The following is a 22,160-nucleotide window of genomic DNA, read 5'->3' as shown; positions in this document are numbered from 1 at the left end:
CACCCAGGGGGAGCCTGAATCTTTTTATGGCTTGGCCTGATGCTGGAAGCCTGGAATACTGGAGGCCAGAGTTGGTTCTGGGACCAGCGGGATGGACTGGGGGGGACTGGGCCCAGACATCTGGCCCATTCAGGATTTTAGGTTGTTGACCAGTGTTTGCTGATGTGCAGATTCATTTTAGGAAACTAGTGACTTTTTCTAATGATCTTAGTTCTTGTGAGCTACTAGTATCCACCAGCAGTGGGGCTACCCATCAGATTTTATATCAGAAAATCCAGTTTTTGGCTTGCTTTTCTCCTGTCTGGTACAGATTAAGGACCATTCATTCATTCATTCAATTGTATTTATTGAGCTCTACTGCGTGTATTAAGGGCTTGGGAAAGTACCATACAACAATGAACAGTGACATTCCCTGCCCACAAGTTTACAGTCTAGAGACGGGCTTACAGACTAGAGACTGTAAGCTAGAGACCGCACAATTTAATATCCAGTATTTATATTTTCGGTGCCTCAACTCCCTGAGTCACAACTCTTGCCACCGAGTTCCATGGCCTGGAAGTGGCCCCTGTGTTCAGAGGGACTTGGGAGGGGAATGCAATGATACCCGGAGAAACGTTTGAGCTTCAGGCACGATCAGGTGCGCTTCTGCTAAAATGGCATCCGTATGATGTCGTCATGTTATGCCGTATGCTGGCAAAACACAATGTGACATCCCACGAGTTTAGGGTCTTGATTTTCTGAATGCTATCACTGGCCACCCGACATCCATAGCCAGGAATTAAATGGGATTAAGCCTGTGGCACTGAGCCCTTTGCCATCCTTCCGGAGTGCGGTCAAATGGGCAGAGGGAATGCCTGACCACAGCTTGCCCAGGGTCAATCAGTCAATGGTATTTATTGAGTGCTTACAGTGTGCAGAGCCCTATACTACGTGCTTGGGAGAGTACAATGCAATAGAATTAGTAGACAATACTGCTGTCAAAGAGCTTACAGTCTAAAGGGGAGATAGACATTAAAATGAATTTCAGACTGGGGAAGCCCTCTGGCGCCACTGAGCACCCAGCCCCTTCTGCGTCACTCCTGGATGGACAGGGCAACAAGCCAGACTCCCCCCCTCCCCTGGCCTCACGCCCCCCCGACCAGATTCCCGTCTCTCCGCACCTGTCTCTGGTGATCCCTCCAGGCACAGGCCCAGGGTCCAGCCCCCGGCTTCCAGAGCGACATCAGAGGCTGCGTTTCCATTTTCCCTGACCATAATTGTCCGGACCTGCAAGAGGAGGGTCACAGGGGCCTGGCAAGTTTCCATTGGCTCATGGAATGGAAATCCCTGCAAGCTGAGGTCTTGGCTCGCCTCAGAGTCACAGATCTTGCTGCACCTAAGACGCTGACCCATCAGGGTCACTAATGGGGAACTAAGACAAAAAAGTTCCCAAGATCTAAACAAACGGAGGCATAAATCTGCTATGGGGCCCAGCACCCTCTATTGAAATGCTGTGACTGGGAACCACTTCATAAGCTTTTGCTCATGGGTGCAGGATCCTCTGTTCTTCCTGTTTCACCCACTCACTCTGACCCTCGTCACATCTCCCCCACTCACCCCCATCCTGGTCCTGTCCCACAGAGACCCTTCAGAGAAAGACCAGGCTCCATTTCCTAGCACCTCCTTAGTACAGATCTACATAATCACACTTTGCCTGCACTGATGATCTGTGGGCACCCAATGGAGAGGTGAGAGTCAGACCTGGTCATTAGTGTTTCTATATGGGTGCAGATCAGGTGAGAAGCAGCGTGGCCTAGTGGAAAGAGCACTGGCCTGGGAGTCAGGGGATCTGGGTTCTAATTCTTCCTTGGCCACCTGACTGTTCTGTGGCTTCGGGCAAGTCACTTAACCTCTCTGGGCCTCAGTTTCCTCATCTGTAAAATGGGGATTCAGTCTTCCACTTAGAATGTGGGCCCTATGTGAGACAGGGATTGTGTCCAAATGATTACCTTATCTCTACTCCAGTGCTTAGTGTAGTGCTTGGAATATTGTAAGTGCTTAACAAATATCATTATTACTATTATCATTATTATTATGATAAGCTCTGCTGTGAAACTTGGTAGCAGTCACCAGCGCTGCCTCCCAGGGCCTAGAAGACAGGAAGACGCCACAGTCAGGACTGTTTTAGGCCTCAAACTGAAGCTGCCCTGTTCCTCTCCATTTTTTCTCCTCTCCCTTCCCATCTCTGTCCTCTTCTGCCCTCTCCTGCCCCAACTTTGGACCCACACTGCTGTGCCCCGAGGGTACATAGCTTTATGCTCAGTTTCTTCCCCTTCCTGTTATTTATTTTAATATTTGACTCCCCAGCTAGGGTTTAAACTCCTTGGGGGCAGGAATTATGACTCCTTACTCTATTATACTCTCCTAAGCATCTAGCACTGTGGTCTGAGCAGAGTAAGCACTCAATAAATACCACTGATTGATTCATTAGGTGGACAGCAAGGCGGACAGGGAAGCCACCTAAAAACACCCACTGAACTCTGACTCTCAAAGGGACAAGGATCTGAGCAGGGTTTTATAGACCGCCTCCCCACTCCTCCCCAGCTGTACGGTCTCATTCCCAAAATATCCAAAATTTACTCCTCCCTAGTGGCGGGTACCAACAGCAAAGTTGCACATCGGATCAGTTAAGCAGGATGTTTTGGGGGTTATAAGTAATGAGCGGGTGCAAGAGAGTCTCTATGCAGGTGTCTCCTCCTAAGTGCCCTGTCAGTTTGCTGTTCTGACAAGAGGAGGAGTGGAAGGTCTTTCAACATATTCTGGGCTTCACTGAGTTCCATTCCAGTCACCGATGAGGGGGAAACTGAAGACTTCCAGTGTTTTAAAGAAGCACTGAAATGCTCTGAGGTGATGTTCCAAATTTCTCTTTTTTGTAGTTTTTCCAGAGCTTGTCATAAAATAAATATTTAAGAAATGCCTGTGGTGATGAGGGGAGATATTTATACACACACCCACAGAGGCATGTACACACACTCATTCAGTCATGGACACTTTTTTACCATCCTTCTTTAGTGCCCTGAACCTCAGGCTGCTCAGAGGATGAGGAAATTGGATTCGCTGTAGTTCTGTACCTCAGTCAGGCAGAGAACAGCCTCTCTGAGCCCATTAAAAAGCAGCTAGCAGGCACGCTGCCATGAGGAGAGGAGGTGAAGAGAAAGGGAAGAAGATCGAAACCAGCCAGAGAGGAGAGGGCAGAATCAGAGCCGATCTCCCTTAGTCCTGCCCTAGAACTACGACCAAGGTGTGGATCTCCTCAGCCCACTGCCGTAGAGGCTGGACAAACAGTCCAGAAACTATCAGTCAGTCAATCGTATTTATTGAGCATTCACTATGTGGAGATACTGTACTAAGCGCTTGGGAGAATACAACAATAAACAGACACATGCCCTTTCCCACAATGAGCTTACAGTCTAGGGGTTGGGGGGAAAGGGATTGGGTGGCGTGGCCTTCTGCCCAGATGGGCCAAGATCCCCACTGTGGAAATGACTTGAACCATCATCGAATGTTGGGTGGGTGGCAGCCCCTACGTGGTGCCCAAAGGCTCTGCTCAGCCCCCACTGGCACGTAGGCCTTGCTCCTGATGGCCTCATAAATATTTGTGACTGCTGCCAAGCCTAGTTATATACAGTGGGCCTATTTTCTGCAAATCTGGACTGGAATTTTAGACACCAGATCCTCAACCTTAAACAAGTGCCTTACTCAGTCACCCTAACAGCAGTGCATTGGTGGGTCTCACCAGAAATAGTAAAGTCCAGGGCTGGAGGAGTGCCGGGGAGGGAAGGAATGGATGGTTGACCCTTTCTCAGCAAAGCTTTCCCTGTAGGGACTTGGCTAAGGAGCAGAGCTCAGCCCTCTCTGCTGAGGTCCAAGAAACACCCATGCAGAGTGGTATCTGGTTGCTTTATCACTCGTGACTTAGAAAAGGTCTCCAAGACCCATCCTGGTGGAAGGAGGAGGGAGGAGCTGAACTGATGCTGTTTTTTCCTAAACAATGGCCTACTTTGACCAGGCTTCTCTGAATCCCTGCCACCAGCTCCAGGGCATTTCCCCCAGAGCTGCATCCTGAAAAAAGCCTTCCTGGGATCCTCCTCAAACAGACCCAAACACTTCAGCTCAGCCATGCAGAAAAGGAGTGAAAGTACCAATCTGGCAAGTTTTTTTAAGCAACTAGCCCCATGCCCTAGGTTATCAGCCAAGCCTCTCTGAAGGAAAAGCAACATTCTTTCCACCTGTCAGTTGTTCCTGGTCAGCTGCCCGACATTTGAACTTCTGCATGAGGGCATGGCAGTGTTTTCTTAAACTGGAAAAAAGAATACTTCTCTGATATTCCTTGGAAAATCTCAAAGTCCTTTCTGTCTTCATTTCAACTCATAATTCCTAATTAAGGTGAGAAAGTGATACCATATTGCCAGTGGAATAAGAGAGGCCCTGAGAAGTTCTGGTGACTTGACTAAGGTCATTCAGCAAGGGGAGACCTGAGTCCACAACTTTCCCATGCCAATATTTCCATGTCAGGCATGGGTTCCTAATTAGGTATGACTTTTACATTTTACAAGAGGCTGATGTTGTCACTCCCAGTCTGGGCCATCTCTTCGTATCTGAGGAGCAGATTTGAAACCCAGAGAACCACCAGAGGTCCCAAAAGGACGCAGAAGTTTTCATCATCTTGGAAGAGTATTCCAGGCAACCGGGTGGTCCTCTCTGTGGATCCTTCACCTCTGCACAGGTGGCTGCAGAAGAGTTTGCAAAAGGGCACCAAAATTGCCTGATGATTGAGTGCCAAACTTGGGAAATCTCTGGGAAAATCTGGAGTCTCACCCTTCATTGCCCAGGAGAGATGATGATCAATAACTCATAACGCATTTTAGTAGTTCAGATGGACTCCAAAGATTCTGTCAGCCAATCAATCGTATTTACTGAACAATTACTGTGTGCACAGCACTATACTAAATGCTTGAGAGACTACAATATAACAGAGTTGGTAGACACGTTCCCTGTCCACCAGAAGCTTACATTCTAGAGCTTCGCCTAGTGGATAGAGTAAGGGCCTGGGAGTCAGAAGGACCTGGGTTCTAATCCTGGCTCTGTCGTTTATCTGCTGTGTGACCCTGGGCAAGTCACTTAACTTCACTGGGCCTCAGTTACCTCAACTTTATAATGGGGATTAAGAGCGTGAGCTCCATGTGGGACAGGGATTGTGGCCAACCTGATTTGCTTGTATCCATCCTAGTGCTTAGTACAGTGCCTGGCACATATTAAGCATTTAACAAATACCACAGTTATTATTATTATTATGGGGGAGATAGAAAAGTGAAAGTCTGAAAGTCTGGAGGGAACATGACTGGGTCCTTCAGACCACATAACACTGTTACCAACTCTGTAAAACCATACTCTCCCAAGAACTTAATATATAACGCTCTGCATACAGTGAGAGCACAATAAATACCACTGATGGATAGATTGATTGATTGATTGCTGCCAACAGTCCCTTAAGGCACTTCAAAATCAAACCAGACAATCCAGGAAATGGATGGGCTAGAATTTAATCACACCTTAACCATGAGATGTGGAATGAGGAGGTAGATGAAATCAGGTCCTCAACACTGACATAGCAACTGCCCCCCCATCTCACCCCTGCTCCAGGCCCAGCTAACTGCATAGAACTGTCCCAGGGGAGAGGGTTCCGAAGGTCTCTCGGCTAAAACCGAGATGGATAGCCTGTGGATCCCTCAGAGCATCAGCCTGTCTCTCTGACTAGCCCTCTGGGCCAGAGCTCTCTGCTGGACCCCAAGCCTTCAGGGTCCCTGGTATCGAGTCTGGGGGTGGGAGGAGCTATCATGGATCCATTCACATTTCCCTGTGGAATGGGAGGAGGCACCTTGGCTAAGGGAGAGCAGGACAGAATTTGCTGAGGCCTGTTCCTTGCTCAGGATGCTGTTGATAGGACACGAAATCCATGGATTCACTAAAATGGTCCACATCCACTTTGGAAGGATTTAGTCTGGAAAGCGGGGTCATATAAAAAGTTGAAGTTCAGCAATTCAGTGTGTTTTGGTTAGAGATGTGGGAGGAGTGGGGGGACATTCTGAGTTTGTTAGATCTGCTCATCAACCCAGAAAAATTGGGATGTCTGAGGCTGATCTGATCCAGTACAAACCTTCAGGAATGTGGTTTCTGGCTTCTCAGATGCAACATTCCAGAGAAATCCAAAATATCTTTAAGCTTTTGCAGTCATTTTTGTTTTTGAACCTTCTGCTCAATCAATTGTATTTATTGAGCGCTTAGTGTATTTAGAGGACTGTATCAAGTGCTTGGAAGAGTACAATATATTAGAGTTGGTAGACATATTCCCTGCCCACAGTGAGTTTACACCACTCCTTTCATAACAACAGCGAAGATGACACACAGTCCGAGGCTTTACTTACTGCATAACTAAATGGTTTCCTCTGTCATCCTTGCATTCAGCTGTCGAATTTCAGCTGTCTATAAGAGAGCTGTTTTGGAATCCTTTTGTCTTCCATTCTCCTCACATCCCCCAGCCCCATGAAGCTGGGTTGCAATGAGCACGGCTTCAATGCTAACAGACTGACTTTTTACCAGGATTTTGTTGTTCATGATCCTGTCTTGTCACTTGATATTGAGTCTGGCGCGAAAATGATGCTAATGGAGCTGTTTAGGGAGTTGGTGACAGAATCTTTGAGAGGTTGGCCTCACATCAAGAGGAGGGTTGGTCAGAAGCTCCGTAAACCTTCAGTTGAGTCTGAAGCCTGATGCTTCACTACAGTCACACTCTAATAGTCTCCCTTCATTTGATTTTCTTGCTTGACTGTCATTGCAATATAGGATAGATAATAGAATTCTGCAATGACTCATTTCCATTTAGCTAAAGAAGATATTTGGTATGAAGAGGGTTTGCCTGGTACAGGTCAACATACCTTGATTTTCTTCAGACTTTACATCAAATTGTAGTAATGAGCTGAATCTGCAAAGCTGTTTATAATAATTTGCATGCCTTCTTGGCTCTGTGTTTTCTTGGGCACAGTCCTACCCATATGAAGAGGGAGTCTTCCATTGGGAATCAATGAATGAGATTTGGTTGTTAGACTTCGGGACTGCTAACCTGTGTGGAGAATTTGATTACAAAGATAATAATTTACGCAGCACCACTCACACTCGTTTTTCCTGCCAGTCATATTCCCTCTGGGTGTCAGAGGGCAACAAGAAAATAGGACTGCAGGATTGCAGCCGATTGCAAAGTATGTATAAAACTTTTGAATCTGTAAGTTGCATTTAACAACTCTTGAATGGCTGTCTATAGGATTTTAAATGATATTCCTGGACTGCCAAGTCAGAAGAGTTTCCCAAGGATTTGGGAGCATATTCCATTGCAACTTCCAACATGTCTGCATAGAATACACTGAAGAGAAGTGGCTCTACTTTGCCATATTGGCAGTGGTCCCAGCTCTGACACAACCAGCCAGGTCTGGCATCTCACCGATCATTACACCTATCCCTTTAACTTGATTTGCATGTCATGGCTTAAGTCTCTGTAACCTTCTTTCTTTTGTCGGGAACTCCAAGTATTAATCTTGTTGATGCATGATCTGTTTTGCTGAAAGAGGTCTTTGGATCTCTGACTCGTTTTTAGTGAGTCAATCTTATCCAATGTCTTAATGGCTGCCTGGGAGACAGTGCCATGTCCCATTTGCTGTTTACGCTGTAGATTACAATCATGGTTCCACGTTCCACTAGTGCTGCTGTACTGCTGTTGTGGAGCTTAATCAATCAATGGTATTTATTGAGTGCTTACTGTGTGCAGAGCACTGTACTGAGTGCATAAGCTTCTAAGCTACTAAGCTTCTTGTGGATGTCTTTGATTTTTAAGAGCCTAACATTTAGTCTAGGCTGTGAGCTCCTATCTAGACTGTGAGCTTGTTATGGGCATTGTACTCTCACAAGAACTTATTACAGTGCTTTGCACACAGTAAGCACTCAATAAATGCAATTGAATGAATAAATGGTCATCTTTATGGTTTGGGGGCCACTTTTTGATGTAAAAAGCTGTAATTGCAGAGAACTTTTTAAGTTGATCAGATGATGATGATTATTCTAAATAATAATAATAAAATAATTTTGGTATTTGTTAAGCACTTATCTCCCAAGCACTATACTAAACACCAGGATAAATACAAGATAATCAGGTTGGACACAGTACCTGTCCCATGTTTAAGAAGTCAATCGATCATATTAATTGAGAAATTATTGTGTGCAGAGCACTGTATACTAAGCGCTTGGGAGTGCAGTGTAACAGTTATATTAGTTAGACCTGTTCCCTTCTCACGAGGTGCTTGCAGTCTAGAGAGAACAGGTATTAAGTCCCCATTTTACAGAAAACTGAGGCACAGAGAAGTTAAGTGACTTGCCCAAGGTCATACAGCCTGCAAATGGCGGACCCGGATTAAAACACAAGTGCCCTGATTTCCCAAGCCTGTGCCTTTCCACCAGATCTTGTCAAGGACTTATAGAGTGGTCTAGCCCATGTGTGGCTGTCATGATCTGAACATTCTTCACATCCTTCTGTCACACTAGGATTTAGCCCTGAGATACTACTGTTTATAAAGGTCATGGTGGCATCCAGAACATTCTCATTTCATATTCAGTTTTCCTATAACAAGGAGGTTGCCATCTTGTTAAGGAAAACTTGAGCAGGGATCAACACTGGGCATTTGCACCCAAACTGTTTTTTTCCACTGTCATGTCACACTTTATCCAGACTCATGTTTTCAGATGAGCATTCCCAGTTCCATACCAGTGTGCTAGCCAAAATCTGGAATGAGAATATGCATTGTGGCAGAAATAAATATATTTCTTATCAGCTGTTGGTGTTGGAGATTATGAGATAGTGTTTGGCCCATTCAATCAATCAGTGAATCAATCAGTCATATTTATTGAGCATTTACTGTGTGCATTCACAAGGAAAAGTAGATCATTGTTGCTTAGTTTGCCAATCCCATGGGTTTCCTACATTTGGGTTTTGCTACCAACTTGAACACTGTAATCTCCCATTATAATCAGTTTGTCAAATTCCTCTTGTGATGAGTCTATTGTAAACTGGCAAGACACTATTTATTTTTATTGTAGCCTCTCGCTGTGGGGGCATCTGAGCTGTTGATGGGGGTGAAATATTTTGACTCGTTGACAGATGTTACAACATCAGGCATTCATATATCTCTAGATATATTTGGAAGGCTTGATACTAATGATCAATGGATTGCAAATCCATCATTAATTATATTTATTGAGCACTTACTGTGTGCAGAGCACCATACTAAGTGCTTGGAAGAGCGCAGTATAACAGAGTTGGTGGACACATTCCCTGCCCACAATGAGTTTTCAGTCTAGAGGGGGAAACAGACATTAATATAAATAAATTATGGATAGTAACCTAAGTGGGGCTGAGGGAGGGATGAATAAAGGGTGCAAATCCAAGTGCATGAGATACTGCATGGCCTAGTGGAGCAGAGCATGAGCCTAGGAGCCAGAGGACCTGGGTTCTAATCCCGGCTCTGCCAATCACTTTGCCAAATGCTTGTTGTGTGACCTTGGGCAAGTCACTTCACTTTTCTGTCCTTCAGTTTCCTCAACTGTAAAATGGGGACTAAATACCTGTTCTCCCTCCTGCTTAGACTGTGAGTCCATGCAGGACAAAGACTGTATCTGACCTAATTCACCCGTACCTACCCCAGCACTAAGAAGAGTGTTTGACCAATAGTAAGCACTAACAAATACCTTAAAAAGGTGCAAGGGTTAAGCAGAAGGGAGTGGGAGAGAGGAAATGAGGGCTTAATCAGGGAAGCCTCTTGGAAGAGATGTGCCTTCAAAAAGTCTTTGAAGGTGGGGAGGGTGATTGTCAGATCTGAAGAGGGAAGATGTTCCAGATCAGAGGCAGGACGTGTATGAGAAGTCTCTGTTCTGAAGAGGCTCTCCAAAAGAAGATGGGCTGAGCACCAATGTAAGTGGGATCTCCTGCCTCCAGTTTCCCTTTGCCCTGTGATATTGGCTCGTCCCTGGCCCATTCACACACACTATAAATGCTGATCTTCTTTGGGAACCGGTCTCTTATCATCATATGGTGTCATTCATTCATTCAGTCATATTTATTGAGCACTTACTGTGTGCAGAGCAGTGTACTAAACGCTTGGAAAGTACAATTCGGCATGTCCCGAAGTCTTATGAAGTTCTGGTGGCTTTCTTAGATGAACCAGTGAGCTGCTTAGTTTGGGTGAGTCAGGACATTTTTCAGGTTACCTCTTCTACGTTTCCTCCCCATTTAGGGTGAGTGGTACGTTCCTTGGTAGGGCTGCTCAGACACCCGGGGTGATGCCCAATGACACTGGTGCTTCTTCAGCGATCATCATCATCACTGGTATTTACTGAGTGCTTACTTTGCACAGAGTGCTGTACTAAGCGCTTGGGTTCAAGCGCTTAGTACAGTGCTCTGCACATAGTAAGCGCTCAATAAATACTATTGAATGAAAGAGTACAGTACAGCAGAGTTGATAGACACATACCTTGCCCTCAGTGAGTTTACAGTCTAGAGATGACGGCCAAAATCCTTGACCATCTACTTCCTCCTTCCTCTGAAGTTTGGTCTAGGGCTTGGAGAATCCCAATATGAGTGGGACATGTTGCATGGCTTAGGGGCAAGAGCACGGGCTTGGGAGTCAAATGGCTTGGGTTCTAATCCCAGCTCCACCAGTTGCCTGCTGTATGATCTTGGGCAAGTCACTTCTCTGTGCCTCAGTTATCTCATCTATAAAATGGGGATAAAGACTGTGAACCCCACGTGGGACAACCTGATTACCTTGTATCTACCCCAGAGCTTAGAACAGTGCTTGGCACATAGTAAGAACTTAATAAATACCATCTTTATTACTATTATTTTTCAGGGGTAGTGGTGATTGGATCCCTGTTCACCTGACATTATGAGATGGCTGTTCAGGATAAGGTAGCAGTCTCTGGTTGAAAGCAGGAGGCTTCTGTGCCCTCTCTTCAGCAGCTGCTGGGTCTCATCTGGCCCATACACTGCTGTAGAATGAGACACTCACATCCTTTAAAGAGCTGAGTTCTTTACCGGCAGGCAGGGACCTAGAGATCAGATTAGGAGGATGCAGAAGTTACAGTTGTAAATAGTAAAGGAGTGAGGATGTGAAAGTCTTGGGTCTGCAAGTGGATTGGCAAATTGTAAACCCACTCCTTTTACTCAGAAGCCAGGACTAGGGGCATCACACAGTGTATAGTAGTGTGGCCTAGTGGAACCATCATGAGACTGGGGAGTCATGAGACTGGGAGTCAGGAGACCTCGGTTCTACTCTGGACTCTGCCTCTTCTCTGCTGAGTGACTTTGGAAAAGGCATTGAACTTCTCTGTGCCTCAGTTGCCTCATCTCAATAACACCAACGCCCACCTTGCCCCACAAGCCCTCCACAACAGTGTCTGTCTTGACTCCTTACTGTCTTTCAACTCTTATGTTCAGTCTACTTCCAAATTCTGCCAGCTTTCCCTACATAACATCTCTTGGATCCATTTCTTCCTTTCCTCCCAAATTGCTTCCCCCCACTTCAAGTTCTGGTCTTATCCTGTCTAAACTATTGTCTCATTCTCCTCAACGGTCTCACTATCTCCTGTTGCTCGGCCCAAATCTCTCCTCTCCTCAGACCCTCTACTGGCTTCCTTTGTCTCTCATCGAACAAAAACTTCTCCCTATTGTCCTCAAAGGCTCTCAACGTACTCACCCCACCTTACCTAAATGTTCTTTTTACCTGTTGTTCCTCAACTCGATCTCTCCATTTCCCACAAGCCAACATTCTAGCGGTATCTCTTTCTCAACTCTCTCACCTCCATCTCCTTTCTCAAGCTGTTGTTGTGTCTTTTTGATGCTGCTCTCTGAACAGCCATTTGAAGAAAATTGCGGGGGGTTTCAACACTCATTTTTCCTGTATTATTTCTGAATTTTTTCAGGTCCAAGCGCCCCGTGCCAATCTCCACTTCAGCCCCCAGGATTGACTCGCCTCTGCCTGTGATTCCCCATCAGAAGGTAAGTGATCCCAAGTGGCCTTTGGCCCCGATCTCCTGCTCCAACTTCCTCCAACCCCAGGATCACCAGGTCATTGGTGCTGGTGGGTTGTTCCATGCTGATGACCTCTGGCCTGGCTCCTTGCTGTTGATGGGGAGCATGTGAATGGGAGAGTCCATGTCCATTCCTCGTTGCAGGCCTCTGGTGACCCTGAAAGCCTCCCTAGTCACATCTAGGCTACTGGAACAAGGGTTGGGTTACTGGGATGGGAAGTAATAGAGCACTTGCTTTGAAACTGGTCAAGAGACTGTCAGAGTCAGATTAGCTCCAAGAAAAGGAGGGAACTTGCTGACGGGAGGGGAGGTCCCACTGAAGGTCTCTGTCTCAAAAATATTCTTCGTTAAAATCCATCTTCTACCATCCCAACCCAGGGGGTCAGGCACAACTGGTCTTGAGAGATGCAGAAAGACCAGCATAATATCCAGCTTCCTGGCCAGAGCCTTGACTGAACTTTGTCTGAGGGGGGAGGAGAGAGCTGGTACTAGTCACCTCTCAGTCAAAGAGGCCTCCCATAGCAGAAAGCCCAGGAATCCATGGAGGTTGAGGAGAGGCAAATTAATCCCAAGGGCAGATAAAGCCCCCAGTTCCTTGTCTGGTTCCTAGGGTAGATGAATGAAGCCTGTCTGTGCTTTTGAGAAATTGGTGTTTGAATGTGTACGTCTCTGGCTCAGAGAGGGGTCGGAGGGTGTTGGGGCAGGGAAGGGTCAATATGGGGGTGTTTGTCCTTTACCTGTAACCTACGTGCAGTAGGCTGGACTCCTGGGAGGACCAGAGGCCCCCAAAGTCCATCCAGATGTGCCGTCTGCCCTTGGCAGCAGAAGGCTGTGAACTCACAAGCAAAGATTTGGGTATTTCAGGTCATCTGAAACTCTATCTCAGGTTGCCCGAAACTCTCCTTTCATATGGGGGGCATGGGTGCCAACTCCTTGGAGTGATGGGGGATATTGCCCCCTAGGGTTACCAGCCATGGGGCTGAAGCCATTGTTTTCACCTCCCTGGCCTTTTAAGTTAGACTTCAGCCTTTCTCCCCACAGTCTCTGTCAACTAGGGCTCAACTAGGGCTAAAAAGACCCAGAAGCCCAGCCAGCTCCTCAAAGCCTGCCTGCCTGCCCCTCCCAAATCCCATCCTTTTTTTGACTTTTCACTTGAATAATAATAATGTTGGTATTTGTTAAGCGCTTACTATGTGCAGAGCACTGTTCTAAGCGCTGGGGTAGATACAGGGTAATCAGGTTGTCCCACGTGAGGCTCGCAGTTAATCCCCATTTTACAGATGAGGCAAATGAGGCCCAGAGAAGTTAAGTGACTTGCCCACAGTCACACAGCTGTCAAGTGGCAGAGCCTGGATTTGAACCCATGACCTCTGACTCCCAAGTCCAGGCTCTTTCCACTGAGCCACGCTACTTGAAAAGAAATGTTGGCACTTTTCACCAGAGTGCCTATGGTAGGAACCCTCACAGAGAATTAAAATGAGAACTTTCCACCACCCTTTTCTGAATGATGCTGGCTGATGGCAGAGTCAAATCCCCTGCAGGATTTCAGGGTTCTGAGGGCTTTCCCCTGGGCCATTTCCATTTAGATCCCCTCAATAAGGGAAAGAAGTCTCTGAGGATAAGCCCCTCCCACCCAGACCCTAATTTTGGAGCCTGAAAAGAGTGAGGAGGCACTTGCAGGTGAGATCCCCACTCTTTCCCTTACCAGCACGTGCTAGGGAAGGGTTGGGCCACCCAGAGATAGCTAATCGAATGTTGAGGGAGTGGGCTGGAACCCAGAGGAAGGGTTTAAGGGCTCCACTGTTTCAAGATCCTTAGGGATGGCAGGCAGCTGAGCAGGAGATGTGACTAGTTCCCCAACCTCCCCATTCATTCATTCATTCAATTGTATTTATTGAGACCTTACTGTGGACAGAGCACTGTACTAAGCGCTTGCAATGACCAGCCCTCTTCCCAAAATATATTAACCCATTGCAAGGAGCCCGGAGCCCGGATCCAGAACTTGCTTTCATCTCCTAACTACTGCCCCCAAAGCTGGAACTGAAGAGTCCATAGCGTCTTAGTCTCACAGAGCTCAGAATATTTATAGCTTTCATTCTACTGTCCCAACGCATTGCCAATTCAGCGGTTAGGGCTAGATCCTGCCCTTTGCCACTCTTTTTACGTCCCCAGTGGCTGGGCCCTGGTGACTGGGGCATTGTATTCTGAAAACTAGGGCTTGAGAACGGTTAATAATCTGATCAACATTTCTGGTGTACCTGTCGCCTTGAAAAATCTGGCAAGAGGAAGAAAGGGAATCAATGATGACTCTAGGGATGAGAAAACGTGGGGTCTGAAGAAAGTGAGTCTTTCTACCTTTCTCTACTTCAGCCTGGACATTTCCTGCTGGCACTGCTTCGGCATATTCATTGAGGATGTAGAAGGCCAGGGAGAGGAGAACTCAGAAAAAACAGATTTGAATTGTTGTGCTATGGGGCAAGGTCTAGTATAACAGAGAAATGGCAATGTAGCCCAGTATCAAGTGCCCTCTACTGGAAATGAGGAGAATTAGTCTCTTGATGTGAAGAGGCACAATTGGGCCAAGACTTTGCCTCTGGTCCCCACCCCCGACTCAGAGAGTTTGGTTATTGCCTTCAAAGGGCTTAGTATCCCGGTTGTGAAAGAGAGATTCTCCGATCCATCTCCTCCAGTGGGCACTCAACTGGGAAGCTTATGAAGGAATAATAATCAGAATCTTGATCATTAACCCAAGTTCCAGAAGGATATCACCAGTAAAGTCGTGTTTCCTCTGTGGTCATCATCGTGAAATCCCTAGAGGAGCTTGTGATTGGTGAATGGTCCCATGGCACACTTGGGCTAGTGGCTAAATTTCAAGCCTGACAGTTTTTCAGCAGGACGAGGTTAATGCCCAAGTAGCAACCAACCGTATTGTGAAATATCGAACGCTTCGACACTGTTGAAATGCAGTGGATTTGGCAGAAAGGAGGTGCAGGTGGCAGGGGAGAGGGCCAAGATTTGAAAGATTTGATTTTTGGTCAAAATTGTCTTGCACCCTCCTTGCCTCAGGTTTGGGTTTTTGACATATGGATCATTATTTTCCTATAGCTCATGTCGATTTGCAATTGGCAACATTTATGGTGAATCATGTATTGAGGTATTTAATGCAAAGCATATTTTCCTGAAGATTTACCAGATGGCTTTGGGAGATCTCTAGTTTGTGTGTTCCTTGTGGCAGATTTATCAAAGCTGCAGGGCCAACAGTTTCCATCCCCCTGTACTCCTTTCCTGATTTAGGAGCCATTTATTTAACCCTTGAAAGAATTATTGCCTTCCCTCCCTCCACAAGAAACTCCCATTTGGGTGAAGGAGAATTTCACGTGTTCTGAAATATGGCAGGTCTCTATGGAGCTCTGTAAATTGAGTTAGGAGGCAGAAAGCTGCCTCATAATGCTGCCTGCTGTTGGATTTTTATTCATCCTGAAACAGGAAGAATAAAAATCTCTAATAATCCCAGATTTGGTCAGTCTGGGGAATCTCTGCTGTTTGTGAGAGGTGGGAAATAGATTTCAGACTGCACTTTGCCAGCCTTAAAGCTAACAATAGTAGTAAATATGGTATTGACTGAGTGGTTACTGTCGGCAAGCCCTGAGCTAAGCACTGGAGTGGATTTAGGATAATCAGATCAGACCAGTCCCTGTCCCATAAGTGGTTTACCATCCGAGAGGGTGGGAAAGCAGGTATCTTATCCCTTTTTCTCAGGTGAGGAAACTGAAGTTCAGAGAAGTTAAGCAACTTGCCCAAGGTCTCTCAGCAGACCAGTGGCAGAGTTGGGACTAGAACCCAGGTCTCCCAAATCCCAGCCCTGTATACTTTCCACTAGGCCACACCAGACCCCAGACCTAACAAAATAAAATAACAACTGTGGTATTTGCTATGCACTTACTATGTGCCAAGCACTGTATTCAGTGCTGGGAAGATGCAATACAATTAGATCAGTCTCCATCCCAAATGGGGCTCACTGTCGAATCAGTCAGTCAGTCATTCAATCAATCAATCAGTGAGTAGTTGAGCTCGTACTATGAGTAGAGCACTGTACTAAGCACTTGGGAGAGGTAGAACAAGTATGCAATTCCCATTGTACAGATGAAGACACTGAGGTATAGCAAGATTAAGTGACTTGCCCAAGGTCACCTAGCAGCAGAGTGGCAGAACCAGAATTGGCACCTGGGTCTTCTGACTCTCAGCCTTCTGCATTTTCTACTAAGCCAGAGAGGACCCCAATCAGAACAAACTGAAGTGCCCATTCAGAGGCTCCTGGCCAGGTATGGCTGAGCAAGCTCAACAGTCTCCCCCACACACCTATATCTGCCTGTGGAGAAAGGCATTGGAAGACAAAGCCATGGGGAGCAGCTTTCTTATCAGACATGAGGCTGAGAAATGCAGGAGCCAATAATTCCTTTCTGAGTCTTGCAGACCCACCGTCAGTATGTGGCAAAAGTATTTTGGGGCCTCTGAAGAATGAAGAGAGAGCTTAATTTTGCTGTACTTCAGGACAAAATTCCAAGTTGATCTAACTCCTGGTGGTCTGCATCTTCCAGGTCTAGCAAGCCCTCTGGGGTCATGGATTTGGGGCAAATTACCCCCCTGGGTCAGCAGGAAGATTTGGGTGTTAGAGTGTAAGCATTTTAATGAGTGTTATTATTGACTGTAATGCCAGGAAATCAAGAATCCAAATCAACAGTGGACTGAGCCAGAGATGGAAAATCTCAGCAGATTATTGGGTGAAGTGCACTCAGAGAAAGTTCTTTTTTTGAATGGTATTTCTTAAGCTCTTACTACTTGCCAGGCACTGTACTAAGCGCTAGGGTAACTACAAGGTGGGACATGGTCCATGTCCCACGTGGGGCTCACATTCTTAATACCCATTTTACAGATGAGATAATTGGGGCACAGAGAAGTGACTTACCCAAGGTCACACAGCAGACAAGTGGTAGAGCCGGAATTAGAGCCCAGTTCCTTCTGACTCCCAGGCCTCTGCTCTATCCACTAGACCATGCTGCCTTCTTTCTCTCCAGTCTTCATGTCTGTCGGTCAGGGGGCCAGGACTATGCTGCCATCATGCAGAGCTCTAAATGATGGGGTCCAGCTCTAGGCCAAGAACTCAAGTAGCTGGACACTGGCTGTGGAGCTCCTTGGTTGGAGCAGAGGGAGGGCCGCTCTGATGAAGCCGTCATTGGCTCCCACAAAAAGTTTTCATTTGATGAAAGCATAGTTCCTCATTCCTCTTCCTCGGCCACGTTGCTGAGTGTGTCCAAGGGGAAAATTTGAAAGGAGAAAGGTGTGGAGGATCAGAGTTGCCTGAGGGGAAGACTGGTCCAGCTTCCCTGTTTTAGGAGGACGGGAGGGTGATTCTTTCCTCTGGTATGGATGCCTGCTCTGGGTTCAGCCTGCTTCCCATGGTTCAGCAGTCTAAAGAAATATCCCTTCCACGTCTAAAGGAATGCCTGGAAGGCCGCAGATTACTGTACTTGGGCTGGTATGAGTCCCAGATACCGGGACTCAAAACAGGGGATCAACTGTCAAATAAAACTGGGAGGGATTGCTCAGCTCCACCCGGCCCTGCCCCTCTGGCTGGCCAGGGTTCAGAATAAAGAAAAGAATCCAGTGGATCTAGGAGAGAAACTGAGCCTTGATGTAATCTGTTTAAGGCCCAAGTTACAAGGTCAGCTGTGGAACCAGTTTTCGGTCTGGTTATGGCCCCAATTATAGCCCTAGTTATACCCCAGATCCCAGGCCTGGTTGTGGCCTCGGTTTTGAACTCAGGTTACAGCTTGCGATGCTGCGCAGAGATAAAACTCCAAGTTATGACATGGGTCACTCAGCTCCCCCGGGATCTGACATGACCTTGACCCAGGTGACCAGTGGCCCCCAGACTCCTGAGCTAGCTCCTTTCACCTCCTGCTAACTGTTGTGCTGAACTGCATGGGCTAATTTGCATGGTCTGGAGCCTTAAGCGGGCAATCTGGTGGATTGGCCAATTGAATTTCAACTCCATTCCAGGTGACTCCAGTAACTTCTGTCCATTCTGACAGAAGTTCTGATGAAGGTTTGGCCTCTTCCCCTGTGCTGTTGTGATCCACATCATGGTCTTCTTCCTTAGAACAGGAAACAGAGGCCATGGAGCCAATCTTGGTGCTGGTGAAAGATCAAGCTCGGCTTTGCTGCCACTGGAGCTCCTTGTTAGGGATGCAAAAAAAAAAAAGCTTTTTCTCTTTCAGGTTTTATCTCTGAAGAGGAACTGGAGGGTGGAAGCCAAACTCTTGGTTTTGTTGCATAGGTGCATCAGGGTTGAGATCGCAAAGCCATTTATTGCAGGTGCCAGGAGACAGAACGTCCAAAGAGCGGCGATGTCCTTGGGTGCATGTGTATGCTGATTGCTTTTTCTCTTTCTCTCCTTGGCCTGCATGTCAGTTGCTCCAGGACCCCACAGCAGAAGGAAATGGCCAGCAGGCCTCCCCACCTCCTCAGGCCGGTCCGGCAGCTGGGTCTCTAGGTGGTGATGTAGTCACCAACGGAGCGTGGTCAGGCTTTCTCGGCAAGCAGGAGATCAACCTGTCCCACAGCTCCTCTTGCTCCCAGTCCACTGAACTGCAGAGCTCCTTCCCCTCTCACCCAGCGGCCTCCACCCCGTCACCTCCCCGGAGTCACTTGACACCTTCGGTCAACCCAGTCGGCTCCTCTAGCCTCAGCCCCAAACTCCAAGTGAACTCTGGGAAGCAAAGACAGTATAACAACCCCATTGGCCTTTACTCGGCGGAGACATTGAGGGAGATGGCCGAGATGTATCAGTTAAGCCTCAGAGGGAAGGCTTCAGGAGGTGGACTCCCGTCAGGGTAGGTATTGTGATGATATCAATCCATGGTCTTTATGTATTTGTATTTAGAACGAGGGGCCACAACCCTAGTTAACTCTGGGTTCACTGCTGTATTGCTGGTAACTCTTGGTCCGTGGGGGTGCACAGCCCTGCCTTGAAGTGGGTCTTGACATGATGTTTCTCCGGCTGAGACACAGGGGCCCAAGTGACCTGGGGGAGACCCCATGGGAGCGAGGCTGCCCCCTAGACGTGCCGGTTGCTGTAGGCATTGGGGGAAAACCTTGTGGCAGGCATTTCAGATTGCCTTGGGTAAACAGGCCAGAGCCCGGCAGTTGTAGCCAAACATACAATTTCTCTCTAATCTGGGCCTCTTCTCCATCAGTGGAGTTGGGATGTGATTGGTTAGACCCGAGACTTTGGTGTGGGATGGATATGGGCCTGCTATTCATGTCAAGATAATATATCTTTGTCTTCTAGGGAAGAGGTGGGGAAGGGTTTGCCAGCAACAAAACTGGGGATCGGAGCTGGTACATAGCCCAGTGCCATCGAGGTTGGGGTGGGATGCGTGGGTTCTTGCCGAATTGATACAGCAGGGGTCACTCAAGATAGAAAGTGCTCACCGTGGAGGTCAGATTCAAGAGAAACAGCCTTCTAAGGGTATAGTCACCCCTCCACAGCCTACAGGGTAGGCACCTTTGGCACTGAGCTCAAGGAAATCCAAAGCTGGGAGACTGGAGCCCCCACTAGAAAGGTCCTTCATAAGGAATGAGAAGGGCATCAATGTATGTGGGTCTCCGGGCCCTCAGTCAAGTGGCATCATTGGACTTGGATTTGTGTAGGCAAGAAGGGGAATCTGTGCTTTTGACTACCTCCCCCTTCTTAGTCAGGAATGGAGGGTGGGGGTGGGGCTGGTTTTCCATGTCCCAAGAACATGGATCCCATTGAGACCCCCGTCTCTGCATGAAGGGTGAAAGTCAGCCACTGCCACTGCACAACCGGGCTTTTCCTCAACTGTTTCCAGGGAACTGAGGGCAGGGGAAGCAGCTGGACAAGGAAGAGAAGGGGATGAGGAATGGAAACAGGGGGACTGATACTTGGGAAATCACCAACATCCGTTGGGAATGTACTAGATGGCTCCAGATTTCTCATGTTGCTCTCCAATGAGGTCTAGCCTAGCCTATTCTAAGAAATTAGTCCCAGAATTCTACAATTTAGGAAGTGGAAAAGTGGTAGAGGAAATCCAGGCTGGTCTAGGAGCTCTCTCTGCTGGCTTTCTAGAGTTCCCGGGCCAGGTGGTAATTGGTAAACATTTTTTTAAATTATTATTATTTATGAATCTCTTACTATGTTTTAAGCACTGAGGAAGAGGAAAAATGGTAGAGGAAATCCAGGTTGCTCTAGGAGCCCCTCTCTGCTGCCTTCCTAGAGTTCCTGGGCCAGGTGGTAATTGGTACACATTTATTATCATTATCATTATTATTATATTTGTTAAGCTCTTACTATATTCTAAGCACTGGGGTAGATACAACGTTCATCAGATTGCACACAGTCCCTGTCCCATATGGGAGTCTCAGTTTAAGTAATGTATTACCTCCACTTTGGGCTTGACTCTGGAGAAGCTGGGACAGGGCCGAGGATTTTTCCATGGGGGTGTGCTCAGAACCTCTGGGGCCCTGTGTGACTGAGGGATCCATGACCAATCCTGTCTGAGGCCGGTTCCAGCTGGCCTGTTGAAAGGGCAGGTGGCCCCCGGCTCAGGCACCAGTGGCCCCGTCCCTGGTGGAGAGTGATCCGCTTACCCAGCAGTTCCCCAGCAGCAGCTGCTCAGCTGGGCAGCACATACCTAAAATGGAGAAGGAATTTCTGTTCCCCTCCAAAGACTTCACTGTTCCTAATATACCTTGGCAGCTGATATTTTTGGCTCCACTCCTGGTTGGAAGAGCTGTTGGAGTTTCTTGCAGTGAGAGTCTAGGGGTGGGGGAGGAGGGAATCTCGGCTCTCCCAGGATCCATGATAAAGATCCTTCCACAGTTTTGGGGAAATGGGGGCTTTACTCGGGACAGCTAACCTCACCTTCAGTAAGCTAGGGAAAGAAAGTCACAGGGGCCCTGATTGGCCATTACACAGCTTGATGAACTACTGGCTTGTTGCATCTTGTTCTCTTAGTGGAAAGAGTCCTCCTTCTCTGCCCCTAAAAGAGACAAGACACATTCCTTGTTCACAAAGCAGAGGATGGGGTGTAAGGGAGGACTGAGGGAAACAGGGCCCTCCACCCCTTCCCCAACCTGGCCTGGGACCTCTGGGCCTTTCATTCATTCATTCAGTAGTATTTATTGAGTGCTTACTATGTACAGAGCACTGTACTAAGCACTTAGAATGTACAATTCAGCAACAGATGGAGATAATCCTTGCCCAGTGATGGGCTCTCAGTCTAAACGGGCCTTCTTCCTATTCCCCCCCACCCAGGTCCCCGGCACCTGCCAGAACAAATTTTGGAAGGGGACTGGACCCCTGCTCCTTGATCCAGGGTACCCAAGCTATGGTCATCTTCAATGGGCTCCCAGGAAATGTACTAGAGGGGCAGCACTGGATGCATTGGATTTATTGTGGCAGAGGCCAGGGGAGGACTGAGCTCTGGGATTACAGTCTCACTGGTCAAGACCTGTTCCTGTCTAAGTGAAGGTGCTCCCTTGGGCTAGGGTGGCCCATGATTGCAGGCCAATAGGAGCCAATGAATCCTCGGGTTGAGCAGTGCCTACCCACTCCTTGACCGCCTAAATCCACCAGAGCTCCAGGCCAGCCCGAGCATGATCTAGAGATTTCAGCCTTGGGATCTGGGATCAGCACACCATTCTTTCATTCAGTCATATTTTTTGAGTGCTTACTGTGTGCAGAACACTTTACTAGGTGCTTGGGAAAGTACAATACAGCAATTGAGAGACAATTTCTGCCCACAATGAGCTCATAGTCTGGGCGCAGGGGGGAGGTGGGGAGAGACAGACATCAATACAAATAAATAGACATCAATATAAATAAATAGAATTACAGATATACACATAAGTCCCTCGGTCTCGCCTATCCCGCCGTCGACCCCTGGGTCACGTCCTCGCGCGGTCCT

The 22,160-nt window shown here is 47.4% G+C and overlaps 1 protein-coding gene across 6 annotated transcripts in view; it reads left to right on the top strand.

Annotated features, from left to right (window-relative positions):
- LDB3 (LIM domain binding 3) overlaps window positions 1-22,160 on the top strand; it is a 143,938-nt gene that overhangs the window by 47,514 nt on the left and 74,264 nt on the right. For 4 of the 6 annotated variants that reach the window (XM_039911503.1, XM_029059594.2, XM_029059593.2 and 1 more), the window contains exons 4-5: window positions 12,061-12,136; window positions 18,640-19,061. In XM_039911503.1, the coding sequence (XP_039767437.1) occupies window positions 12,061-12,136; window positions 18,640-19,061 (498 nt within the window). The remainder of the gene's footprint in view (window positions 1-12,060; window positions 12,137-18,639; window positions 19,062-22,160) is intronic. The other 2 variants (XM_039911504.1, XM_029059601.2) reach the window with 1 other exon arrangement.

Source organism: Ornithorhynchus anatinus, chromosome 3, assembly GCF_004115215.2.
Source record: "Ornithorhynchus anatinus isolate Pmale09 chromosome 3, mOrnAna1.pri.v4, whole genome shotgun sequence".
Lineage (NCBI taxonomy): Eukaryota > Metazoa > Chordata > Mammalia > Monotremata > Ornithorhynchidae > Ornithorhynchus > Ornithorhynchus anatinus.
This window is presented reverse-complemented; position numbering and strand designations above follow the sequence as displayed.